This window comes from Takifugu flavidus, chromosome 4, assembly GCF_003711565.1.
Source record: "Takifugu flavidus isolate HTHZ2018 chromosome 4, ASM371156v2, whole genome shotgun sequence".
NCBI classification, from domain to species: domain Eukaryota; kingdom Metazoa; phylum Chordata; class Actinopteri; order Tetraodontiformes; family Tetraodontidae; genus Takifugu; species Takifugu flavidus.
In genome coordinates, this window is record NC_079523.1 from 5,318,795 (window position 1) to 5,341,287 (window position 22,493).

A 22,493-nucleotide genomic window follows, 5' to 3' on the forward strand; every position below is an offset into this window, starting at 1 on the left:
CAGGAGGACAGAGAAGGAGGAGTTTTTTCCGGGGGTCTCTCTGGGAGAACAGGTAGAAAAAGGAGGCCGCGGCTCCGAATCAATCTCTGAATCTTCTTCCTCTTTTTCTCCTTTCTTTCTTGACACTCCCGAGGCTTTAGCGATGGAGGCTCATGAATAATGGATGGCAGCCTGACCTTTCAGCACGAGTTCAGCCCTGTTCTCGCATCTTTGTGATCTGATGAGCGCTTTTGATCCAACCCACACCAAAGTGTTAAGAGGCAAAGAGGCTCTGGTGGAATAGACTGCGCACCATTTGCCACTCTGATCCCCACCATAACAATGTTTATCTCAAAGTGAATCTGAAAAAACAAAGAAAGTGTGTAAGAAGAATTGCATGTTTCCCCTGGGACTGCGTGGTGTTCCACACCCGGCATCAGGCTACTCAAGCGCTCTTTCTTTTCTCCATCAACCCCAGGAAGGTTTAGAAAAGGTGTAAATAGGGTGCTCACACCCCGGGCAAAGGAAGACGAGGACGGAAACACACACAAAACAAGTTGAGGCGTCTACACCTCACTCAGCCCAGAGAGTTTGGTCAAATCATGTCGAGCTACAAAGACGACGAGAGGTGTTAAAAGAGCTGATGACCGGGAAAAGACGGAGAGTAGACGGAGAGAGGACGGAGAGTAGACGGAGAGAGGACTTTAAGAGTTTCTGCCAAGCGGAGCATGAAGGTGAAGAGGAGACTGGATGGAAGGTGAAAAGAAGAGGAATTAGGGAAGGAAGTGGAAGGAAAAGTTCCCTCACTGAAGGTGGTCTAATAACGAAGGAAGCGAACACTCAGAGAAAAGCCTAATTCCAATTAAGTCACAGGTTTTCCAAGATTACTGCCGCATTCATTCACGTTAGCTGAGATGCGAAGGTAAACCTGGCATGGGGACAGGTTTGCTCTCACCTCACACATTCTCAGGAGTGTTATCAGCCGTAGAAAAAGGTCTGATGGATCATTTTGTGCAGATGGGTTCATTTTCTCCCCCTCTCCTTCCCATTTAAAACACAAAGAGGGAAGTGAAAGAAATGGAGTGAGACAGTTTACCACCTGTGCCTCTCGCCTTTCCAAATTCCACCAACTAATCAATTGCGGCAAAACAAGTTTGAGGGGAGGGTAAATCGACAGCTGGAGAGGGTGCGGGCTAAAAAAACAAGCTAAAAACAGTCTGTGAGGGAGAAGAGATCAAGAACATGTTTGCAAATAGTTTCTTCTGTGCTGATTTATTCAGCACTCAGTAGAATCCAAGACTCAAAACAAGCTGTTATTTCCAAAATAAACAGATCACAACGCAATATTGCTGAAAATTAAAAAGTTTCAGCACTTCTGGGTTAGTTTAAATGTGTTTCTTTATGATTAAGTGCACTCGCACCTGTCACGACGAGATAAGGAAATAAGCTAGCATGCGTGGAGTGGTAAACAGGAGTCCCCACAGAGAGTCCTGCATCAAAAGGCCCACAGCTGTGAGGTAAAAGAGCTACCTAATGAGCAACGCTACCTAACCCTCGCTATAAGGTAATAAGTGCAAATGTGCAGCTGCCTAACAGATTAACAGTTTTCCTCGGATGGTTTCATCATGACATCTAGACAGATGTGGCATATCTGTGGCTCACTGCTGAATATAGCCGTTCCTTGAGGCATGCTAACTGCTAATGCAATAGGGACATTTCAACCTAAGATCTTCAACCTCTCAACTAAAAGACACCGCATGCTTGTCCATGCACTCCTCGAGTTAAGACCCGACAGCGTCGGGCTGTGCAGCCCATTAACGGCTGATGAATTAGATCTTCGCTAACTGCTGTGAATGAAGCACTCAACCGCCCCCTTTTGCACATTGGCTCTGGTGTCTTCGGTGTCTCTGTACCTGTATGCTAGCCCATTAATGCATTTCAGACCTTTCTGCTATCACAACAGCACAGCAGATCTTTGTCTATTAACTGACATTCCTTCTGGGCTTTGCAGAGAGGATTTTGTTCTTTAAAATGACAAAAGACACGTTAGCCGCATCAGTGTGTTGCTCGATGACAAGGTCTCAAAGGCACCATGTCCACAGATGTCAAAACGTCTGTCACGTCGCTAATATAATCTTGTACATCTGCTGAATAGCTTTCTAATCGAGACTCGGGCACTTCTGAGATGTGCGTCTCACACACCCGTTTTAATATATCCAGTGACAACGGGGAGAAAGACGGGAAGAAGAAAAGGAAATGATTGCTTCGATTATACTGATTCAAGGCTTCAGCTATATGTCGGCTTCTTTTCAAACCAGGGAAGACAAAATGAAATAAAACCTCAGTCCCTTACAAAGCAATTATTAAGTATTCATGTCCAGAGCTGAAGTGAAGATACTCTAAAACCCCACCGCCCAGTTAGCTGCCAAAGTTTGCTGCCTGTTTGCCTAGTTTTTGCTTGTACAGGAGCGACGGTTCTGCTTATGTCACATAGACTTGAACAGCCATTGAAATCGATGGGCCAGGAGCCTCCCCGTGGCCTGTGGTGCACGCTCCCGGAGGCCTAACTTACAGGAATCTGGCCCTGCCGTGAGGTGAGCTGTGTGGTCCGCTCAATTCCTCCCTCAAATTTCCCTGCCGTGTTTAGAGTGTTTGTGGGAACAGACGGCGTAGAGCCTGGACCCTCTCACAGGAGATCCAAGCTGTCAACCAAGGTCTTTCGGCACGGACCGTTATTGTGATCAAGGGTTTAGGCTAAAAGTTCAAGAATGACCCGTTCAGCAGTATCAGCAGCCACCATCAGTGCTGATTCAGCACTTTAAGCTAGAAAAAATGCCTTATCAACCACTTAAATAGAAATATTTTTCATCAGGACATTGAAAATGATCAGATGCGACACTAAAGGCCACATTACAAGGTAGAAGTGGCACTTCAGAGCCAGGAAGCCTCAGCTCTCCATGGAGTCCAGCCCGGATCAGCTGACGCGGCGTCAGCGAGGACCAGCTTCGCCGTGATCAGTCTGTGCACTACTTTTCGGCAGAAATGGAAAAGATTCAGGTGCTTGACACAAACCAGGCCGGCTGCAGCAGATGGCGAGCCACACGCTGGCGCTGGCGTTCAGTGCCAAGAACGTTGGAGCGCGCGCTGATGATGATGGGCTCTGTCGTGATCGATCACTAGCGCAGGAAGGCTGAGCTGCAACGTGCACGCTGAAACCAGGGTGGGTGTGAGACCGTCCACCTGAGTAGCTTTCAGCAACTGGATGGATGAAATATTAATTTGATCACTTAGGATCCGCTGATTCTGAGGGAAGTAGAAGCTAAAGGGCTCTTAGTGGGAGACTCATTACACTTCTAGTGAAAGGCCAAACACTTTTAATAGTTTTAAATATATGCTTTTTTACCACACAGAAGTTCAAGAATGGGTTTTTGTCATTGTGTGTGTGTGTGTGTGTGTGTGTGTGTGTGTGAGGCTGGTTTAATGTACAATATCCAAAGTTGGTGCTGTCAGCCTGGTGGTGAACACAGGCGGAATCTCTCCCATGGACAGCGGATTAGTCTCTGTCTGTTGCTCAGGGTGAAATATGTAATCTCATATCTGAGGAGAGCGAAGGAGCCGAAGAGGAAGGAGGGGATTCCTGCCATTTATGTGTAACCTTTTAAAAATGGATTTGCATGTGTGACGAGATAAGGGCCGAACCCGATTCTAAAATCTCCACCCCGCCGACAAGTAACCAGGAGGGATAGAAGTTTCTTAATATAATTATAAACAGGCTGTGAGCTTATGAGATTCAGCTTTTCTTATTCCTTCTTTTTTCCTTAAGTGTGGGGGTGTCCATGTCTGCGTGAGGGTGCCACCCCCCCCAACCCACACAAACATCCATTTTGCATGCTTTGTGTGTGTGTTTAGATGCATGAAGGATGTGTGTTGTCTTCCTACTCTGTATGTAAATACAAGCATGCAATGTTTCCATTACCTTCATTCCTCTGAAAGTCTACCCCACGGTAACTGCTGGTTGTCATAGTGACATTGTCGTGACATGTATGCACACAATGGGATCACGCACGTCACCATTTTTTCTCTCTAATCAGCCTCTGCTGGATGTCGGCCAACTAAAGGCCCGTGTGTGTTTTAATCGTGACTAAAGTGGTCAGAACCACCTCCATTGGAGTGTTTACTGACCGAGATGTTGGACAGGAAATCATCAGGCTGTGAAAATGTTTCCCCTTCGTCGTCTTTTAGATCTTCCTCCGACTTCTAACGTTATCTTGATTAATTGTGTTAAAGATAAGACACTCTGCTGTGTCCCAGCCTCAGTTTACAGCTCAGACGGAGGGGAAATATCAGAGCTCTGCGTTAGCGCTGTCTCGCCACAGAGCTGCGATAAAGTGGCTTCCAGGTGCAGGAAAACATACCATGGTGGCTTTTATTAGTAAAGTTGTTTTCAGACCAGGTAATCCTCATGAAATGGAACATCGCCGTGGTTACAGGTTTCTTGTGGCGGGAGGGGTGACTTACGAGACCCATCCAGGCCTCTAAAACTTGTCCGGGGGCTCGTATTCACCCTCCAATATCACCAGTATACTGCCGACATAAGCACACAGCACCTCTGGCTTGACAGCGACAGAGGGGGGGTGGTGGTGGTGGGGGGGGCTGATGTCTGCTGCGCCGGTGTTGGATAACAACGGTTAGACACAACTGTGTGGGGTTTTATGTCCTCGGGCACCAGAAAATCCACCTTTATTGATTCCCATTGATGTGGCACTCGTGTTTATTCATTGTGCTCGAGCAGGTGAGAGACAATCATTAAACTGGTGACTCCTGGAACGCTGTCGTGTTCTTGTATGCGATTATACAACAGTTGTGCCATCATGCTGAAGCTGCTGAGGTTGTTCTTGGGTTTCTTGCACCGCAGAGCGTCTTCGCGATATCTCGAGCAGCTTTTTGGTCGGAGTAGGAAACGCTCGTCGCCGCAGCAGAGCAGAGGGTCAGAGCCTAAATGGGAAAAGGTTTCAGATCGAGCAAAATTAGCACCCTGCCTTTCAAGAATGGGGCAAACCAAACTGCAAACTGCACCGTCTGCCACCAGAGTGAGGCCTGAAACCTTTGCAACATTCGATAAAAGGCATCAACAGAAGCGGATTTGCATTTCTCCGCTGTCAGGCCCAACAAACGTACAGCGATTCCCATACATTCCCAAACATTCCACCTTAACAATAGCAGGAAATGTTCTGAGGAAGCCATCCTCTCCCCTGGAGCCTGCCCCGGCGGCAGCTCTGGGTGACATTTCTCATTTGCTGAAGAGCCAAAGATGGGGGGGGGGGGGGTGAAAAGTGTGACACTGTCTGCCTGCCTACCTTCTCATGTGAATCATCCAAAACTGTAATAACATCACGACGGCAATATGCCGCTGCTCCGGCTCCAACAGCCGGGTTCTGGCGACCAAAGCATGGTTCCATGCTGGGGTGGCGCTCGCTCACAGGAGAACGCAGAATTACGCCGCCACAATCAGACATCAAATAAAGATGTGGAACCATTACATAATTTACTGGAATCATGAATGACTCGTCGCAGAGGTGAGACCAGACCCCATCTCCTCCCGCTAAAACACAACCCTCCAATCCCAAAACATTTATATTTTATTCATGGTGAGAATCAAACATGTGCGCTTTGATTCTACTTAAGAGGGTTTTTGTCTCTGCAAGCGTGGGCTTGCACCTCGCTGAAAGGTGGGGGGAAAGGGGGGGGGGCAAACTGTAAAAGCAGTGAGAATATCATCACCGTTACACGGCTTCAGAGAGGGGAGAACAAAGCCCTCCATCCTGAGAAGAGCAGATCACGGTCAGGATACAGAACCATGACGAGGTCAGCAGAGTTGCGCGGAACAGGGAGGTCAAGCATGTGTGTATGTTGAAGTGGGTCCTGCATGATCTCCCTTTGTGCTTCTCGTTTTTTTATTCACTGAGGTTAAATTTGCACATATAAACCTGCTTTGAGGACGAGAGGGATGATAAGCAAAATAAAATAATGTCCTACAGATGGAAAAGCACCACAGCAGGATTAATAACACTCATTTATCCGTTTGTCTGTGGCAGAGGAGCCTCCAGCTCCAGCCCCAGCACCAAAAATATTACTAAATAAGATGAGGCGAGGGATCCCGTAACATCGCCACGGTCCCAGCACTCATTTTTCACCTGTGCAGAGAGCTCTTCAATTGGATGGTAAACGTATGCAGCCTGAACGCTTCCATTGATGCCAAAAGGGAAGATCGGTAGAAGATGTTCCTCAGCCTGGGCATTAATTCTCATTGAAAATCAACTCACTAAACTTACAGGAAGCAGGTCAAAAGGTCTTTTTGTTGGAAAAGCTCAATAAGTCCAATCACTTAAACCTCTGGGATGTGAGATGAGGGAGAGAAAATCCTCTGCCGCCTGGCTGCATGCCTCTGGTTCTAAATAATATTTCCTTTCAAATACCCACCGCCTGCCTCACTCAGTTTCCCAAGATAATTGAAGTTAAACATATCTGTTCTGGCAAATCCACAGAGGGAATCGGCGTACTGAGCACGAGAAGAAGGAGAAGACTGCTAACGAGTACCGACTGATGAGCCGCACAGCTGATAGGCAGAGGAGGTGTGAAGAATATGAGAGTGAGGGGAGACGCCTCCAGGTCATTAGGTTAGAGACACACAGGGTGGTACCACCTCATCCTTCAACCTCACTCTGCTGGCCACAGGGCCCCAAGCCGGAAGGTCCGGGGGCGCCGAGCCAAGTTGAGCGAACCTGGCGTCTGCTGGAGACTCTTGACAAATGAAGATGCATGGCAGGGCCAGCGGACACTAATTGTCCACCTACATTTCCAACCGTCCCTCAGCATTCTTGCTGTTTGCGGTCCATGACTGGCACATTTAATACAAGCTGCACAACGCTGCCAAGACGACACCCGCGCTCCATTCAGACGTGAGCATCTGTGCTGCGTTTTTGCACGGCGGTGATGAGCAGATAACATCTCAACCAGTTATTATCTGATGACAGAATAAGCCGTGACAACACAACGCGACGCGGCTTTGACACAGCCGCCGCAGCAATAGACCATGGCTAATGCTGACAGAGCACCCCGCGCGGAAAATGTAGACGGACTTTCAATCAGGGCTTTGACAGCTGGGGATGTATTCAAGCGAGGGGGGGAATGGGAGGAAGGTTCTCTTTCCATAATTCAAAAGTGCATTATCAGGTTGTTTTTTTTTCAAGTCGCCTGTCAGGGCTGGAAAGCAAGATTCATTGGAAAGAGGTGCAGAAGGTGTAGAGAGGAAGATTCAGGAATATATTAAGCCAAGGATATGCCTGTTTCAGGGTTTGAGTGGGGCGGGGGGAGCAATTAACAGAAGTATGGGGCCATTTGTGCCCAAATGATTTGTCGTTGATTTTTTTTTTTTTTTTTTTTTTTTTTTAAATTGGAGACATGTCTGATTCAAAATGACCACAAGTCCAGGTACTTATAGCTGAGCTCACCAGGGCTAGAAAACTAGAGCAGTAAGGATTCTGGGCTTTCACCAAGGTGGCTCGGGTTCGAATCCCAGTATGGGACCCTTTTTGATTGGCAGTTGCTCAGTCTGACCCCAGAGCAGACCCAAAACAGGTTTAAATTTAGAAATCCATGTCAATAGATGTACATAAAAGGTAACTGTAATGTTTATTAGATTAAGGAGAAGGTTAATTAACCGATCAATTGTCCTTCCGTTGTTCAAATATGCGGAAGCGCAGGCAAAGTCTAGATCACTCAAAGTGCTACAGGTGCAGAAGGATGAGGCAACCTCATTCGCCCACCGCTGGGCGAATGGGTTGTTACCGTCTGCATGAGGGAGAACAGCTCCAGCTAGTACTTCATTTAGAAAATCTCAGACATCCAGAATCAGGTTCAAACATCTGCATCTCTCTCTACACCTCCAGCATAATCAAACTATCATAAATAATCAACAAGCAAATGCAGTAATCACATACATAGTTAGCATAGATATAATGTGTATATATGACAACATCATGTTACAACATCAAATGTGTCTGGTAACTAAAAAACCTCTTACTTATGTTTCTTTGGCCAAAAATCAAGTTCAAGATCAACCGATACAAAGTATACACAAATTTATCCACCTGCAGCACTACTGCAACTCACCTGCCTCTTCTTTGCTCCCCTAAATCCCGAATTACATCGCTTGATCACGGGCAACAGTGCCCCTAGTGGCTGGGCAACACCAAGTCACAGTCCACAGTCTTCAGAACATCCAGGTAAAAATCCAACAGCTGCCAGCACTGCTGGCATTCCACATAATGTGGGTACTGTGTACCCAGGTTTCTCAATCCCAAACTTTAATAGCCACGATCAGAAGAAAGTAATCTGTTTTGAGGCTACATTTATAGCAGGGTCGAGGCAACATAATTTGGCCACTGCTGGTTGAATAGGTTGTTAGGACAAAACACTCAGCGCTCCCCTGCAGCTGCAAAAAGCAGGAAGGTACCATGAATACCTGGCAGTGGGCCTGTTTGCTCCATTAATATAAGTGAGCTATTACACTTCAGTGAGATGCTACTTAAGGGCTTCAGGGGCAAAATGATGATAAAGAAGCCGCATAAGATATTGTCTGGATAAAGATGGTAATGATTCATACTCTAACTTCCTGCTGCTCTGCTGGATAAAGTGCAGCGAGGAACGAGAGATAAATAATAAAAAAAGGGAATAAATAAAGTAGAGGGCTGAAAATAAAACCACTGTGTGACCAGTGCGGCAAGCGCACGGCGTGGCTGATTCATTTGCTTCTCTGTTTTTTAGATTTATTGGAAATAATCGCTTGTGTGAGCACCTCTAAACTCTGTCCGGCATCAGAGGAAGGTGCAATCTGACCCACGATCGTCTCGCGGAATTGAATCATCAGAGTTCACGCAGCTAAAAGATGCCGCTGAGCAAATAAATGCTAATGACCCGGCATCATCCCCACAGCTGAACCTGTCTGCAGATGCTGGATATGAGCTGAGAGGCTGATTATCTCTCACTGACGGAGTCAATCATACTTTAGGTATAAATGCCAACCCTGATGCTCACTGCTCACTTCACGTTTCTTTAATGCCATGAAAAGGTGTGTAAATTAAAGGGAGGAGAGGCGCCCTATCTTTCTCACTACTCCGCTACATCTTTTCAGCCATGTTGGACCTTAACTGGCTGCCCATTAGGAGCCTCACGCTGTGAGTTACAGCCTCTCAGTGGGACTAAACAAGGAGTGGTGAAGGCAAAGATGGAGGAGCTTCTCTTCCTGCTCCGAACTCTTACTTCTAGTGCTCTGACTTGTGTAGTACTTGGTCAATTCACATTAACGACACTCCGAATACCTTATGTTGGGGGGGAGGAGTCCAAAAATGGCACAAGGGGAGGCTGAAAGCACTGATTCAACCTCCACTTCTCTCCCTCCGCTCGCCCCCCATAAAACGCGGCGTAATAGGATTCCTGAGCTTTTCCAGTCACTGCTTCCACTATCACACAGACATTTAAGTGCACTAATCCATGACAAATTGTCTCATCTGATCCATGACAAATCGTCTAAGGGGCCGATAGAGACAAGTAGATTGAGGGGGGGCAAGAGGAAGGAGAGAAGACCAGGCAGGGAGAGAGAGAGCACGCGTAGTTATTGCCTAGTTTTCAGAAAGGTTGTTTTCATTACCTCAAAGGGCATGCTGGGTGATAAAAAGTCCGATCACTCTGCTCGGTACTTAAGCCCACCCTTTTAGCTGCAATTAAAATCCCATGTGGGGGGGGTGGTATGTAGGTATTCAGGTTGGTTTTCATCCTTTAATGTCAGAAATTACCATTTAATAAAGTAAAATCTGTGTTAAGCGTGTTTGTGCGCATCTGCTGCTGTTTTTGCACGTGACCCACACAGATTAAATCCATCCACTTCTGTGACTCAGGCATCATCTACTCAACTGAGTGCAGTTTAATTGAATTTTCCATTAATTCTGATGATAATTAGTCCCCATAGCCGATCCAGGTTGCATAGTAGCTTATTTAATTACCCAGCTGAAACAGAGAGAGCCTGTGTGCAAAGCCATTCCCGTGAGTGTGGATAATTTTACCTTCATTAAAAGAGTTTTATTAAAACCTCAGCACCTTCACAACACAAAACCACCAGAAAGGACTCCAGAAACATTCCATGTTTACTAAAGTTTAACTATACAAATTCAAAACAGCCTGGAATTGTTTTCACGTCTCCAAACACTGCCACAGAACTGTCAATCTCCTGGAGCCATCGATTAGGACCAGAGGCAAAAACAAGAAGGTGGGAACAGCTCCAGCTTAAGCCTCATTGAGGAAAAGACAAACACCCAAAATAAAGTTTATGGTTCAGTTGAAAAACTTATATCTCTTTTTTTTACATCTACAGTTAAAAATCCAAATCATCCCATTGTGACTGGGAGCACGGGTGGAGAAGGATTGTCTCTGACACATCTGTGGTCCCACTCCCATATGGTCAGTCGGTCAGGATTACCAGTGGGCCGGAATTACCTCTCAATATGGGAATTTTTCAGGTTACGACTAGTTCTGATGACAGCTGGGGGAACCTCACCACTGGCTAAATGGGCGGTCGGATTCTGCAAATGTCAGAACTTTCATTTACCCAGAATTCAGAGGAATGGAATTAAGAAAAAAACTATTTGATTGTGTAGGACTGTTCAGATCACTAAGAATGCTTGAAGGAACCGAAGCCAAGAACAATTGTCCGAGCAATAGCTTTTACCAACAGCTCAAAGGATAGTTAAAAAAGAAGGCTAGGACTTAACAAGGTGGAAAGATAACAAGCGCAGCAGCATCCTCTCCCATATGGTCTAGAGGTCAGGATTCCTGGTTTTCACCCAGGTGGCCCGGGTTCAATTCCCGGTATGGGAAGTTGCCTTTTGGGGCTTATTCTCAGGACCTTTAGCTGTAATTAAATAGAATGAAGCTGGCATCAGGGGAAAGCTCTTGAAATATGTGGAAGTATAAAGATACCTAACAAGAATTTATGAAGGATTCCCAATTCTCTCAAGCATCATTTAGAAAAGAGCAGGACCCCGACCCAAAAAAAAGATGCATTGCAAAATAAAAGAAGATGTGAGCATCTGTGAAGGGGAAGAAATTGAGCACCTGGGTTTGGTGATGGGCCACAATCTATTGGAGGACACATGCTGGAATAAATGTACTGGAATACTCTTAAGCAAAATGTGAGAAGTTGAAGTACCATAACTGTCGTGGTAGTGCGTCCTCCTCTCCACATCAGCCTGATTTCATTACATTGTCTAGAACAGTGGAAACACAAACCACCCAGGTCGATAAATTCCTGGTCTAAAAGTTCCTGGGGATGTTGGTGGAAAAGGGACTATTAGAAAATCCTTCCATCAGTTTCAGAGCATATGAGTCAGCTGTTGCACTAAAACACAACCATAGAGAGAAAAGGAAGCCAAAAGCTGACTCTGCTTTAGACAGCTACAGCTAACAACTCTAATTTCTCCTCCCTACTGTAAAGTTTTAAAAAAGTAGTTTTTCCATTGCTGTTCTGTGGTTCGGCTGTTAAGTTGCTGTTTTTAGGTCAATCGATGGCTTATAAAAGTCGACAACTGCTGACGTGTACGCCCCCAAACTACTAAATCCACCACTGCGTTGGAGAAAATGTCTCCCTTCATCATCACCCACAGTCCGCCCATGTATTTTCATTCCTTTACATCCATTCAGAATCAACGTGAACAGCGCGTGACATTTATTCAAGAGCCGGCACGTTCGCAGCCTCTGATTTCCCCGACCGTCAAACAAAAGCCTGGTAACACAGGAGATTTAATCATACGTGAGCGCACCCTCTGTTCTGGAACAACATTGACTCTGCATTGCTATCAGCCTTCTTTTAAAGATCTGAGAACGTCCCGCCACACTCGTAATTAAACAAAGCAGCAGCTAAGCACTCCTCCATTCAGACTGGCCCTGTGGGCATTGGCGCGTCGCACGTGCAACGCCGCTAAAGTAGAACGGTGGGATACGAGCGGGGAACTTGAATTTTAGCTTCTGTCAGCGGCACTCTGAGGGCGTAAACTGGGTCCACCTCCACTGACTCGTGGTGAAGTCTAATACTCCGAGCTGTCAGGAGTGTCCTGGTTTGTGCAGCAGTGTGGCAGCGCACACTTGGTGTAAGCGTGCTGGCAGGTGGACACTGCATGTGTGTGTGTGTGTTTGTGTGTGTATTGTCAGATTCAGCTCATCTGTCAGTGTAGTGGATTATTTCTTGAGAGACCAGAATTGGCTTCCCTGAATCAGGCCGCCATCAATCTTCCACAGCGGCGGCAGGGCGCTGAAGGCGCGATAGAGCGGAGGCTCATGGGAAAGAGCAGTCATGCTTGTCGAGCAGGTGACGCTGCGATCAGGCGGGTCCTTTCCTGGCCTCCACTTCAGCGGCGAAAGTAGGAAAATAATGCAATCTGGTGACATTTATCTCTTTGGTTACGTTTTCGATTTAACCATCAGGATTTGTTAAACAGCGTCGGACGCGTCAGCCGGCTGGAGGATCCGGTCAGCGCACAGCTCCACGCTCAGCACTCCCTTCCACAAATACCCACGCAGCCATTTGTCTTTATCTCTGTCAGTGGGTGAGGAGTTCTTGTACCGTTCCGACAGCAAGCGGGGCCTCCATGCCAACGTGCACATTTATATCAGGTGGTGCTTTAAGTGGTTCCGGACGCCACACGGCCGCTTCTCTGTTATAGCCTGTGGCAAAACCGCAGGATCTTTCAGCCATCCGGAAGCCCCCGCAGGCTGTCGGTTCTCTCTCCCGACCCCTTGGTGCTATTTCTGTGCACACCGGCACCGTGTGGCTGCAATGCTCTATGCTAACGCACGATTAGCATACAGTGGGCTGTGGTACGAGAAAAAAGTAAAGTGAGTCAGCTGGTGACACAGATGAGGGCTGTCGCACAGGTGTTCAAATGCAGCGTTTCCCCCCCACTCACAACTCCCTGCTTGGATGCAGGGTGCACAGCAGACAACGACGCAGCAGGGACAAGGAGGGAGCGGCATGACGGTTTATTCCAAAACAACTCACGCAGTGGAATCACTACACACAATCAAGAACGTAAGGCACTTTTCGGGACAGCTTGCGTCCCCATCACTTAATAACATGCCAGAATAACAGGTCTTTTCATTTTCTAATCAAAGGAACTGCTTTAACCATTTTACAGCTTCACTGTCACAATACGGCACATTTTTACCCATCGTTCAGAAAATCAGAAGCATTATTAAATTACAGCAAAACAGCATGAAACAGACGGTTTCGAGACATTTTTCCTTCTTTTCCTTCCATGTCCTACATAGGCTTATCTATTTATATCTGGGGGTTCTGGCCTCAGTGAAACCAGAGTGCTGCTCAAATTATAAAATCAATTCCAATTCAAATATTCATCATAGCATTTCAATTCGGAGAAGGCCGTTCTGGTTAGATCGGTTAACGCCACGCCACAGCCGAGGAAGATTGATGTCAGCTTAATCCTCTTAGCAAAACATGATATACAGTAAATTGTACAGTTGCCGAGCAGCGGCTGGAGGGGGAAACGTGCGCTTTCGTCAGCTTCCAGCTGAGAGGGAGCGTGATCGCCTGAATATTACCACGCAGCTCCAGATTGCAGCGCCGATCCATCAGAGGTAATCTGATCTACCCCAAACTTCTTCTTTTTTTTAAATAAATTTGTGCGGCAATATCCCAGATTTCATTTGCCTTCATTTTTAATGTCAGGACACGCGCGATTGCGTATTTCCTGTGCAGCCAGCAGATCCATCTGACGGGAGGCGTTCCAGACAACCCACAGCTACAACTCCTCTTTGCATGAATAACTCTACTAAATCTACCTCAAATGAGTGTGTGTGTGTGGGTGTGCGGGTGTTTGGTGGGGGGGGCTTTTATGTTTTCTTCCCTTCTTCCCTTGTGGGACCTCTGCATTATTCAGGAGACACTTACTGAGCCTTGCACTTCCTTGTACATCTTTGGCACCAAGCTCCACTTGCCAAGCAGTCATAAAGAAAGAAAAGTCGGAAAAACTGGGGGTCGGCCTTTAAAAATTCATCCCAAACTCTGTGTTGCTCATCCCTTCACCCCCCCTGTGCCAATTAATGAGAGCAAGAGGCTTTGAGAACTTTCTATCATAGCAGGGATTTTCACGTGTCAGCGCTTCCGGAGAGAAAGGAAGTCGGTTCTCTGACGTGTCGCTTAAAAACCATCCGCGTTGGGACGCCGGAGCACCAAATTCGACACCGGATTTCGCTCGCCTCTTTTGTGCTTTGCTTTCCCCTCCCAACGAAGCGCCACCGCGCGAGCGAGGCGAGAGGGAGATAGCGTCAATGTTCAGCAGCTGTTTCTGGAGGGGAACCTTCTGTTGGAGAGTTCAGCGGCGAAGTAGCGCTCATTGTTAGCAGCTTAGAGAAAGCCTCAGCCTCAAAAAAGCGCCGCCTCCCCGTCATCCACTACAGGCGATGCTGGTAAGCTTCACCATAATCGGAGAATTAGATCTGCCTCACTGTCTGCCCTCACTTTCTGCCCCCCTACGGTGCAAAAGGCATTCGGGGCTTAATTGCAGAACATTTCAGCGCGCAAAAAAGGGAAACATGTGTCATTTCCTCCTAAGCAGCAGTGATCAAAGCTCCCTTAGCTACCAGCACAATAACAGAATTGTCGCCTCCATTCCCACTCATATCAGTCTCCCAGCGAGTTTTCGTATGTAGCTATAATGAATCTTTACACAGAAACCATCTCCGTTTGAGTTAATTTGCTGTTTTCGTACGGCTTTTGAACTCAGGCCTACAATAAAACGCACACACTCACAATAATCCTGCCTTAAATACTGTAGCCTGGAGTGTGTGCATGACTAAACATACAAAAGTAACCTGCAATCTGCAGCGCCACTAACAGCCTCAGCCCGGCCGTCGCGTTCAGAGAGCTGCGGCTAACCCTGATCCGGTCCGCTCCGGCACACGGGAGGGAGTGACGGGCGGTGGCACCTACCCAAGGTGAGGATGTCGGTGTGGCCGGGCCGTGCCACGTGGTGCTGCTGGATGGTCTGGTAGAGCGTAGCCTGGCAGAAGAGCAGGAAGCCCAGGCTAATCCAGACGGCCAGCAACCAGGACATGGTGGGACGGAGCCTGCAGGAAGGTGCGGGGGAGAGGGAAAGATGGACAGAGAGGTGTGTTACACTATATGAGGATGACACACTAACCTTATGAGCTCCGACAGTCTGTAGGACGTAGATGTAGTTCACGCCTGATCTAAAAACACGTACTGCTGATCATCCCTGCATCAGCATCTCAGATGCTGAGTTTCACCACCTGACAGCTGCTGAGAGCCAGCATATGGAGACACACCTCATCCCTCAATGAAAGATGAGGCTCCCCTCCTCTCCAGGCGTTACGTCTCTCCACAGTTGGAAGTTTAACCTCGTAATCCCGCCTCCGTTAAACAAACAGTCGTAGGAGGTGTTAAACTCTAAAACTACAACTTTCTGCGTGTTTACGTTTGACTGCTCGTGCAGTAACTTTGTTATTTTAATGAATCTAAAGTTCCCCTGGCTTTGGATGAGCAGGACCCAGGGACAGGTCCAACCCCAATTAGCTGCTTGTTTGGTCCAAGTGGGCCACTCTGCTCCTGATGTGCATCTAATATGCAGCTATCTGCCCAAATGGCTCCTGCGCCCTCAGTGACATTGAGACTGATTAATATTCTATGAAAATTAAGCATATAATTAGGAACAGCACATTGTAAATCCCCACCCCAGCAGTAAATCCAACTTAATCCCGCGGTTTTGTGCAAATGTGAACTGGTCCCATGAGCACGGCCCCTCCTCTCTCTCTTTCTCTCTCTCTCTTTCTTAAAACACGCATCTTCCCAGCTGATGCATATTTAGAGGCATCGCGGCGCTTGCGTGGTTAACAGCGTGTTGCGTGAAGACCATCTCGGGTCTTCCGAAGTCGGTTTAGCTGAGAAAAAAAACGTGGCTAGAACCGGCGGAGGTGAACGCGCACGACGCGAACTTAAGAGAGAAGAGGAGTAACACAGACGGCTCTTTATCGTCTCTGTGCGTCTTCGTGGCGCAACAGACCCCCCGGTTTCTCAGATATTGCACATAAAACACAGCAGAGGATCGCGTGTGAGTTCTTCCTGAGGCAGACAGCAGACACGCCTGCAGGCACCTGCGTCCACTCATCACTTTACATCAGATATTCCTTAACTTTTTAATAACCGAATTTCGCTAAAGAATAAAAACATTAACAGGCATCACATTTGAAACATTGATAATGCTCAACCGTCCTGACCCAAAAATGTCACATTAAATAAAATGGATCAATTTGGACCATGTATAATTTGAACAGGGAGAATCAGCATTACGCATCCATCTCAGCACGCAGGAGACGGTGTTGTGCGTGTCAAACCCTGCTCGTCTCCTCAGTTGAAACCCCGGAGCCTCCTCACACTCTTACCTGAGCCGAGTGCGCAGAAGGGAAAGAGCTCAGTCGGAATCACCGCCCGCCTGCTGTTCAGCAGACTCAGTCCTCTGTCTTAAATCCATCCATACTTTGAAGCCGCTGGAATTCCTCTGAAGCGCGACGCGCGCACACGTAGGGCCAAAAATGCTTTACTTCTTCTCAAAATTATCTCCTCTGGCCGCAGTTTCTGTGGAAATCCGCGTCACCAAAAGCGAAGCACCCGAGAGTCTAAAAGTGCCTGGTCTCTGAGTGATGGGATGCTGCTCATGTCACCACTCTCTCGGCCACGCTGGAACAGATCTCGTCCCCCCTCCTCCCGTCTCCCACCACGTTAGAACTCCTCCGCCGCGCTGACAGGGAGCTAATTTACCTCCCCCACTTGTCGCCTGCGCCCCGCGCTCTCGTGGAACGACTGCTCCGCCTGCTCCCGGCTGCTCATGGAGAAGCTGTGCGCCACGGTCTCCTCGCCGGCGCACTAAGTACAGAGAGCGTGTCAGAGAGGCAGGGCGAGCGTGCGTGCGCGTGTGCGTGCGCTCGGGGTGGGAAAACAAACCGCACCGAAGCCCAGCTGGAAAGAGAGCGAGGACCGAGAGAGAGCCGGATCACATGCCTTAAAGCAAGCCTGCCCACTTCTGCATCAGGACTTCATCAGCAAATACAGTGTGTTCCATCAGCCCCCCCCCCCCCCCCCCCGCACATCACAGCCTCCCGGTTCCAGCCCTGGCCCGGAGACGCGTGGTGGTGTGTCGCCCTCAGCTCGCTGCCAGTGCGTCTGAGTGAGCCAGAGAGGGTGTTGGGGGAGAAGATGTCATCAGTGTGCCTTTTTTAGTCAGTGCCTTCCAGCGTCCAAGGGCTGAAAGTTAAAATGTGCTCAGAGCATCGTACTTTTAATAGAAAGCGGAGAGCTCCGACCAGGCTCTGCCAGCGCCACGGTGGCCCCGGCCAGTTTGGCCCTTTGTGGCCAGTTGTTAGTGTGACGAGTGAGGGTTCTCTTCCACCACCTGTCCTTTCTGGATGTTTCCCACCTCTGTCAGCTGCTGTCATGCCCATTGTCATTGGGGTCTGTGCGCGTTGGTGCCAGTTTCCACCACATATTAAAGGCAACCAGGGTGGTTGGCGTTCCAGATGCTCCCCCCCCCCCCCCCCCCCCTTAGTTTAGTATACTTGTGATCAGAAATGTATGGCGGATGCCAGTCCCACGCACCTGCCACATGCGTGACTCAGAGTCTGACATTTCGCAGAAAACGAACCCTCTGCGGCTCATAATACGCGCAGCTGAGGGGCTCAAGGATCTGGCAGACAGCGAGGACGGTGGCGGCGGCGCTGTGGGGGAGTACAGATGGAGGAACCTGACGATGAGTATTGGAATCTACACCGCGTACGAGCGCGCTGGCCGCCGCCTCCTCTCTGTGCACGGTCGCTTTGCAGCAGAAAGATCAGCCTCGGATAAGCTCTTTGGGAGATTCCACAGGAGCCCCAGCTAATGGGAGGTGAGCAGACCCATGTTCACAGGCCCACAGGCCTCATAGGTGAGGGGGGATTTGATGTCTTTGAAGACAAAAGTGGTGACAATGTTCACGCCGCCGAGCTAATAAGAGCCTGTTTACTGTTTACGCTCCGACGATGCTACGCTGGGATGGCACAAAATCGCTTGATTAGCAACAAATGGGATTATTTGCACTTGGGCCTGGTTGTAGATATCTGCCTTTGTTAGCGGCGTTAATAGCGTTCACGCTCGGATTTCAGTTTGTCCTCGATGTTTAACGTTCTTACCACGCGTCCCACTGGACTGAGATGAAGCGGGTCCACAAACAGGCCCTCGGAGGGCCACTTATTAATGGAAGGATCCAATTACAACCTCGCTGCTACATGGTATCAACACGGCCCCGTCCTTTGCGTCTCCATGCATTTGATTTGTTGTGGCCTCCTATTGTAATGAGCTGGGAGGACTGTCCAGGAGAAGAGAACTACATAAGGACGCCTGCGTCCCCGCTCAGGAGCTTCCATCATTTGCACACAGCTGGCGCCTCAGCCCGTGCCAGGATCCAACCACCGCCGGCCAATCACCAACCAGACTTGGTTTGGCTCTGGACAGTCTGCTGAAACCAGCCATGCCAGTATCCCCCCCGTCTCTCCCCATCTTCCTGTCTCATTCTGCCTCTGTCACTGGGTAATCGGAGCCTTTCTTCCAGTCCAACACATTAGCTTTAATGCGGACCCGCTAACAACAGCTTTATTCTTTTCCTAAACAATCAAGTCGGCATCAGGTTTTTCTTCTTCTTTTGATGAGATGAAATCACATCATGAAGCTCTAAAATTGGGCAAAAGACACAAGTGGAGGAAGATGAGTGAGAAAGACGTCAAGTCGGAGGCAGAGAGAGAAATTTCATTTGGAGGAAGTCTGCAGCCGTCTGTGGGGCTCAGCGGCTAACGGTAAATGGAAGGAGATGATTAATGAAATCGCAGGAATGTGATTGAATTTGCATTCACAGGTGCCTGATTTTTCTCACAGGGTTTATGTTACCGTGGAAACCTAACTTTGAAGGGGGTTTTGAGTTCATAACGCCCTGCACACCAGCCTCCTCTTTTTTGATTTAATGAAGTCATCATGGGGGAATAAACATCTGCTGAAAATGAAAATAAAATATATCAAACCCAACCAAACATCCCAGTCTGATCGTTGATGACACGCTTCACCCTTAAATTGGACCATTTCTGCTTAATGGAATAATGTTGATGTTCAGCATCAATGGAAGTCATGTGACACACAGATAAATAATAAGTGTTCGGGGCTAAATGGAAGGAGAAAAACATAATGAACACAACGCAAGAGGAAGTTTTCTCTTCATAATGTGGTTTTAAAGCATCGAATGATCAGTTGGTTTATTCAGTCAGTATAAATGCATTTATTTTTCTAAATTAAAAGTATTTTTATCCCTACACTTATCAAATACTGATGACGTGTATTAACATAAGGCTTTACTTTATTTATAGGAAAACATCCAGTAAATCATGGTGAAATCCTAATATTGAAATAATTTGTAGCCACTATATTTTTTTTCAGGTTTTCTGGACTTTAATTAGTCCTCTGTTGTGTCATTTGTGTTAAGATTCCACAATTCAGTTTAAAGCGGTTGATCAATAAGCTAATTTTACCAGTACGGACTGTAATTGTGATGCTAATTCTTTCTGCTGTTGTGATTCATCATCAAGCTGCTCGTTAGTGTTTCACAAGGCTCTAGTTCTGATTGGTGTTACATATGTGCACTGTTCCACACTTCTTCCCCCAACACAATTAAGCCAGTTTGGAGCAGCAAAGTTCCTTTTGTTTTACAAGCTTCACTTCAAAAATAGAGCCAAAGGAGAGTAGCAGCCAGAGGTGGATGCACGAGATCCAGACGGAAATTCAGCCGGACCGAGCCGAGGAGCTGCAGGAGGAACGTGTAGGACAAGTGTTGAAACAAAGTCATGAAAAGTGAAGTGGAAACAGGATGGGTCCGACCCCCGTACCCCTCCTGCAAACGTCATCAGACCGACTTAAATACATTTCCAGAACGTTGAGGTGAAGTGAAAACACAGATTGAACAGATCAAACCCTGCTGCCACCAGCCCCCGTGCTCCCCGTAACGCTGAAGTCCTCGCTGGCTCTCATATGCTGCACTTCCTCCAGCAAAGGTTGCGATGTTAAACTCGGAGGTGTTTGAATAAGGCTTCTGTGCTCTGCCGCGCTCCAGGAAGTACATGATTAGACCAGAAAGCTCTCACTTTGTCGCCTTCTTGCTGCCCACAATGAAACCATCACCTTGTGATCTGTGGAGATCTCTGATTAGATCCTAGCAGACCCGCTGCAGGTTACCGTCGTGCAGAGCCCTTCATGGATTCCTGACTTTCCTGCATCCTAAAACTGCCATCTTGGCTGCTGTCCGTATTCCAAACAAGCTGTGTTATTAGCACTCGTGCAGGTTTAGACGAAGCAAATGAGTTAAAATGGGCTCATCAACGGGATTTTTAGTCTTGAAAGCGTCGCCGTGCCGCTGCACGTACGTCGAACTTGACTGGAATGCGGCTGCGGCACCTCCGGAGGTCACAGCAGGACTTTCTTTCCCCCGCTGCTCCAGAATGGAGGAATAATTGAGCGACCGTACGGCTGCCATGGAAATGCCCCGTTCACAGAACAATAAAAAAGTCCTCTCCCTCTCTCTGTAATTGGACCGGGGACGGTGGGCTTGAGTTCCAGCCCGCGGAGAGCGGCTGTGGAACGCAGCGCTTCGCACGCCACCAAGAAATAGATGAGACAGGGGACCTAACCAAAGGGTGGGTGGGGGGGGGGGTAGGGTGGTAAAAATGAGTGATGCTGATAAGATCGGCAAAATAAATAAATAAATCAAACTTTCCACTTCTGAGGCGGCAGGCTTCCCTCCACGCCACCTAATTGAAATCGGCGACTGATGTATTTGATGGCGCGTATTTGAAGTTTCCGGCTCGGAGCCGCCATCCTTCCACACGCACGTGGAATTTCACCAGTGGGGTGTGATTAACGGGGAAAGGCAGCCGTCGCGCCTCCTGCGAGTTTTAGTGATTGTCTGTAAACTCCCGGAATCTAACGTCCTGCAACAAAACGTGCAATTTATATTTTCCTCACATCCGGCCTTGGATGTCTGCTCAGGGGTGTTGACAAGATCTGTAAACAAGACAACCACATATTAGCGCTGCATAAATGTGCCGTGTAAGCAAACAATTATCCTTGCATATGTAAAGGTGATGACTGTAATGATAAAGCCATCAGGTGTGGAGTTAGCATCAGTCGTATAAGCTATACTGTCATTATGTAGGTTATACTGTCATTCTATAGGTTCTACTGTCATTCTATAGGTTATACTGTCACTGTATAGGTTCTACTGTCATTCTATAGGTTATACTGTCACTGTATAGGTTCTACTACTCATTCTATAGGTTATACTGTCATTCTATAGGTTCTACTGGCTCTTCTGATCTTCCTCGGTGCGTATCTTCACCTTCCTCACCTTTTGCTTGCTAACCCTCACTTTTATATCTTTCACCTGGGACTCTCTCACTCCTTATCTCTCAGTTATGCCTCAGTGTCTCTCGCCCGTCTGCTTCCCCCTCACCTGCAACTCGTCTCTCTCTTAATTGTGTTCAGCCTCACCCTCCCTCACCTGTCACTCTATCTCACCTGTGCCGCGTCCCCCCCACCCGCCCCTCCCTCCTGTACGGAAGGTGCCGCTCCGACTGTTCACTCTTCCTGGCTGACTCTCAGGAGTGGATCCAGATCTCTGCTGCCGTGTCTTTCAGTCACCTTTTAAAAATCCGCTTTAATGAAACTTAACCTGGTGTGTTGCTACACATGTGGCCCAAATGAGCTCCACCCCCCACCCCCACCCCCACATATTACCATCGCCACCCTGAGATACCAATGGCCCCTAATTGACTGCATCCGAGGGTAATCTGGGTCTGAAAATGAGTTCCTCGCCATATGAGCGGAGGACGGGTTTGACCGCCACCTGAGCTCGTTGTTATTTCACTACTAACAAGTTCGGCTGACGGAGGATAAAAAATGTCACAGCAGACTCCCACGCTGCGCTTTTCTCATTATTCCTCTTTAATTGGAGGATGTACACAGCGTCCAGAGCTCCCACTCACCGGAATCCTCCGCGACAGCGAGTGCGTCGTTACCGCCTGCGGTGCGCCACAGGTTCGCTCCCCTTACCTTATTTGTTGAACCGGTCGGGTCTGATCTGGTTCTGACAAAACACCCTTGGGGGTCACCTTGAAGGCCGATAGATGGATACAGTTTTCAGAAGAATGGATTGAGACAAAAGAGTGAGAATCCTGCTGCTGAGCCCGTGCATGCAGGTGCATGATTGTTCTGGACGTTAATTTGTGCAACCGGTTTCAGGAATCCAAAATTAGAGCCAGTGGAGCGGTCCGACCCTCCATCTGGTGCAGGGGTCACCACCCTT

General features: G+C 48.0%; 1 protein-coding gene, 1 long non-coding RNA gene and 1 other non-coding gene across 6 annotated transcripts in view; 2 read left to right on the plus strand and 1 right to left on the minus strand.

The window, feature by feature from the left end:
- The window catches only part of LOC130524423 (chemokine-like protein TAFA-1), a 75,317-nt gene extending 58,152 nt beyond the window's left edge, over positions 1–17,165 (minus strand). For 2 of the 4 annotated variants that reach the window (XR_008950143.1, XR_008950144.1), the window contains exons 1-2: positions 16,507–17,160; positions 15,038–15,174 (exon numbers count right to left, since the gene is read on the minus strand). Coding sequence is in view for 2 of the 4 variants with exons in the window: in XM_057030544.1 (XP_056886524.1) it covers positions 15,038–15,161 (124 nt within the window). In the remaining 2 variants the exon portion in view is untranslated. Of the gene's footprint in view, positions 1–15,037; positions 15,175–16,506 lie in introns of all 4 variants that reach the window. The other 2 variants (XM_057030544.1, XM_057030543.1) reach the window with 2 other exon arrangements.
- Positions 1,214–3,132, plus strand: LOC130524424 (uncharacterized). The gene is made up of 3 exons (XR_008950145.1): positions 1,214–1,496; positions 2,474–2,573; positions 2,852–3,132. It is a non-coding gene; the product is annotated as an uncharacterized LOC130524424 (long non-coding RNA).
- Positions 10,840–10,911, plus strand: trnae-uuc (transfer RNA glutamic acid (anticodon UUC)). The gene has a single exon. It is a non-coding gene; the product is annotated as a tRNA-Glu (tRNA).
- Positions 17,166–22,493: the final 5,328 nt, after the last annotated feature.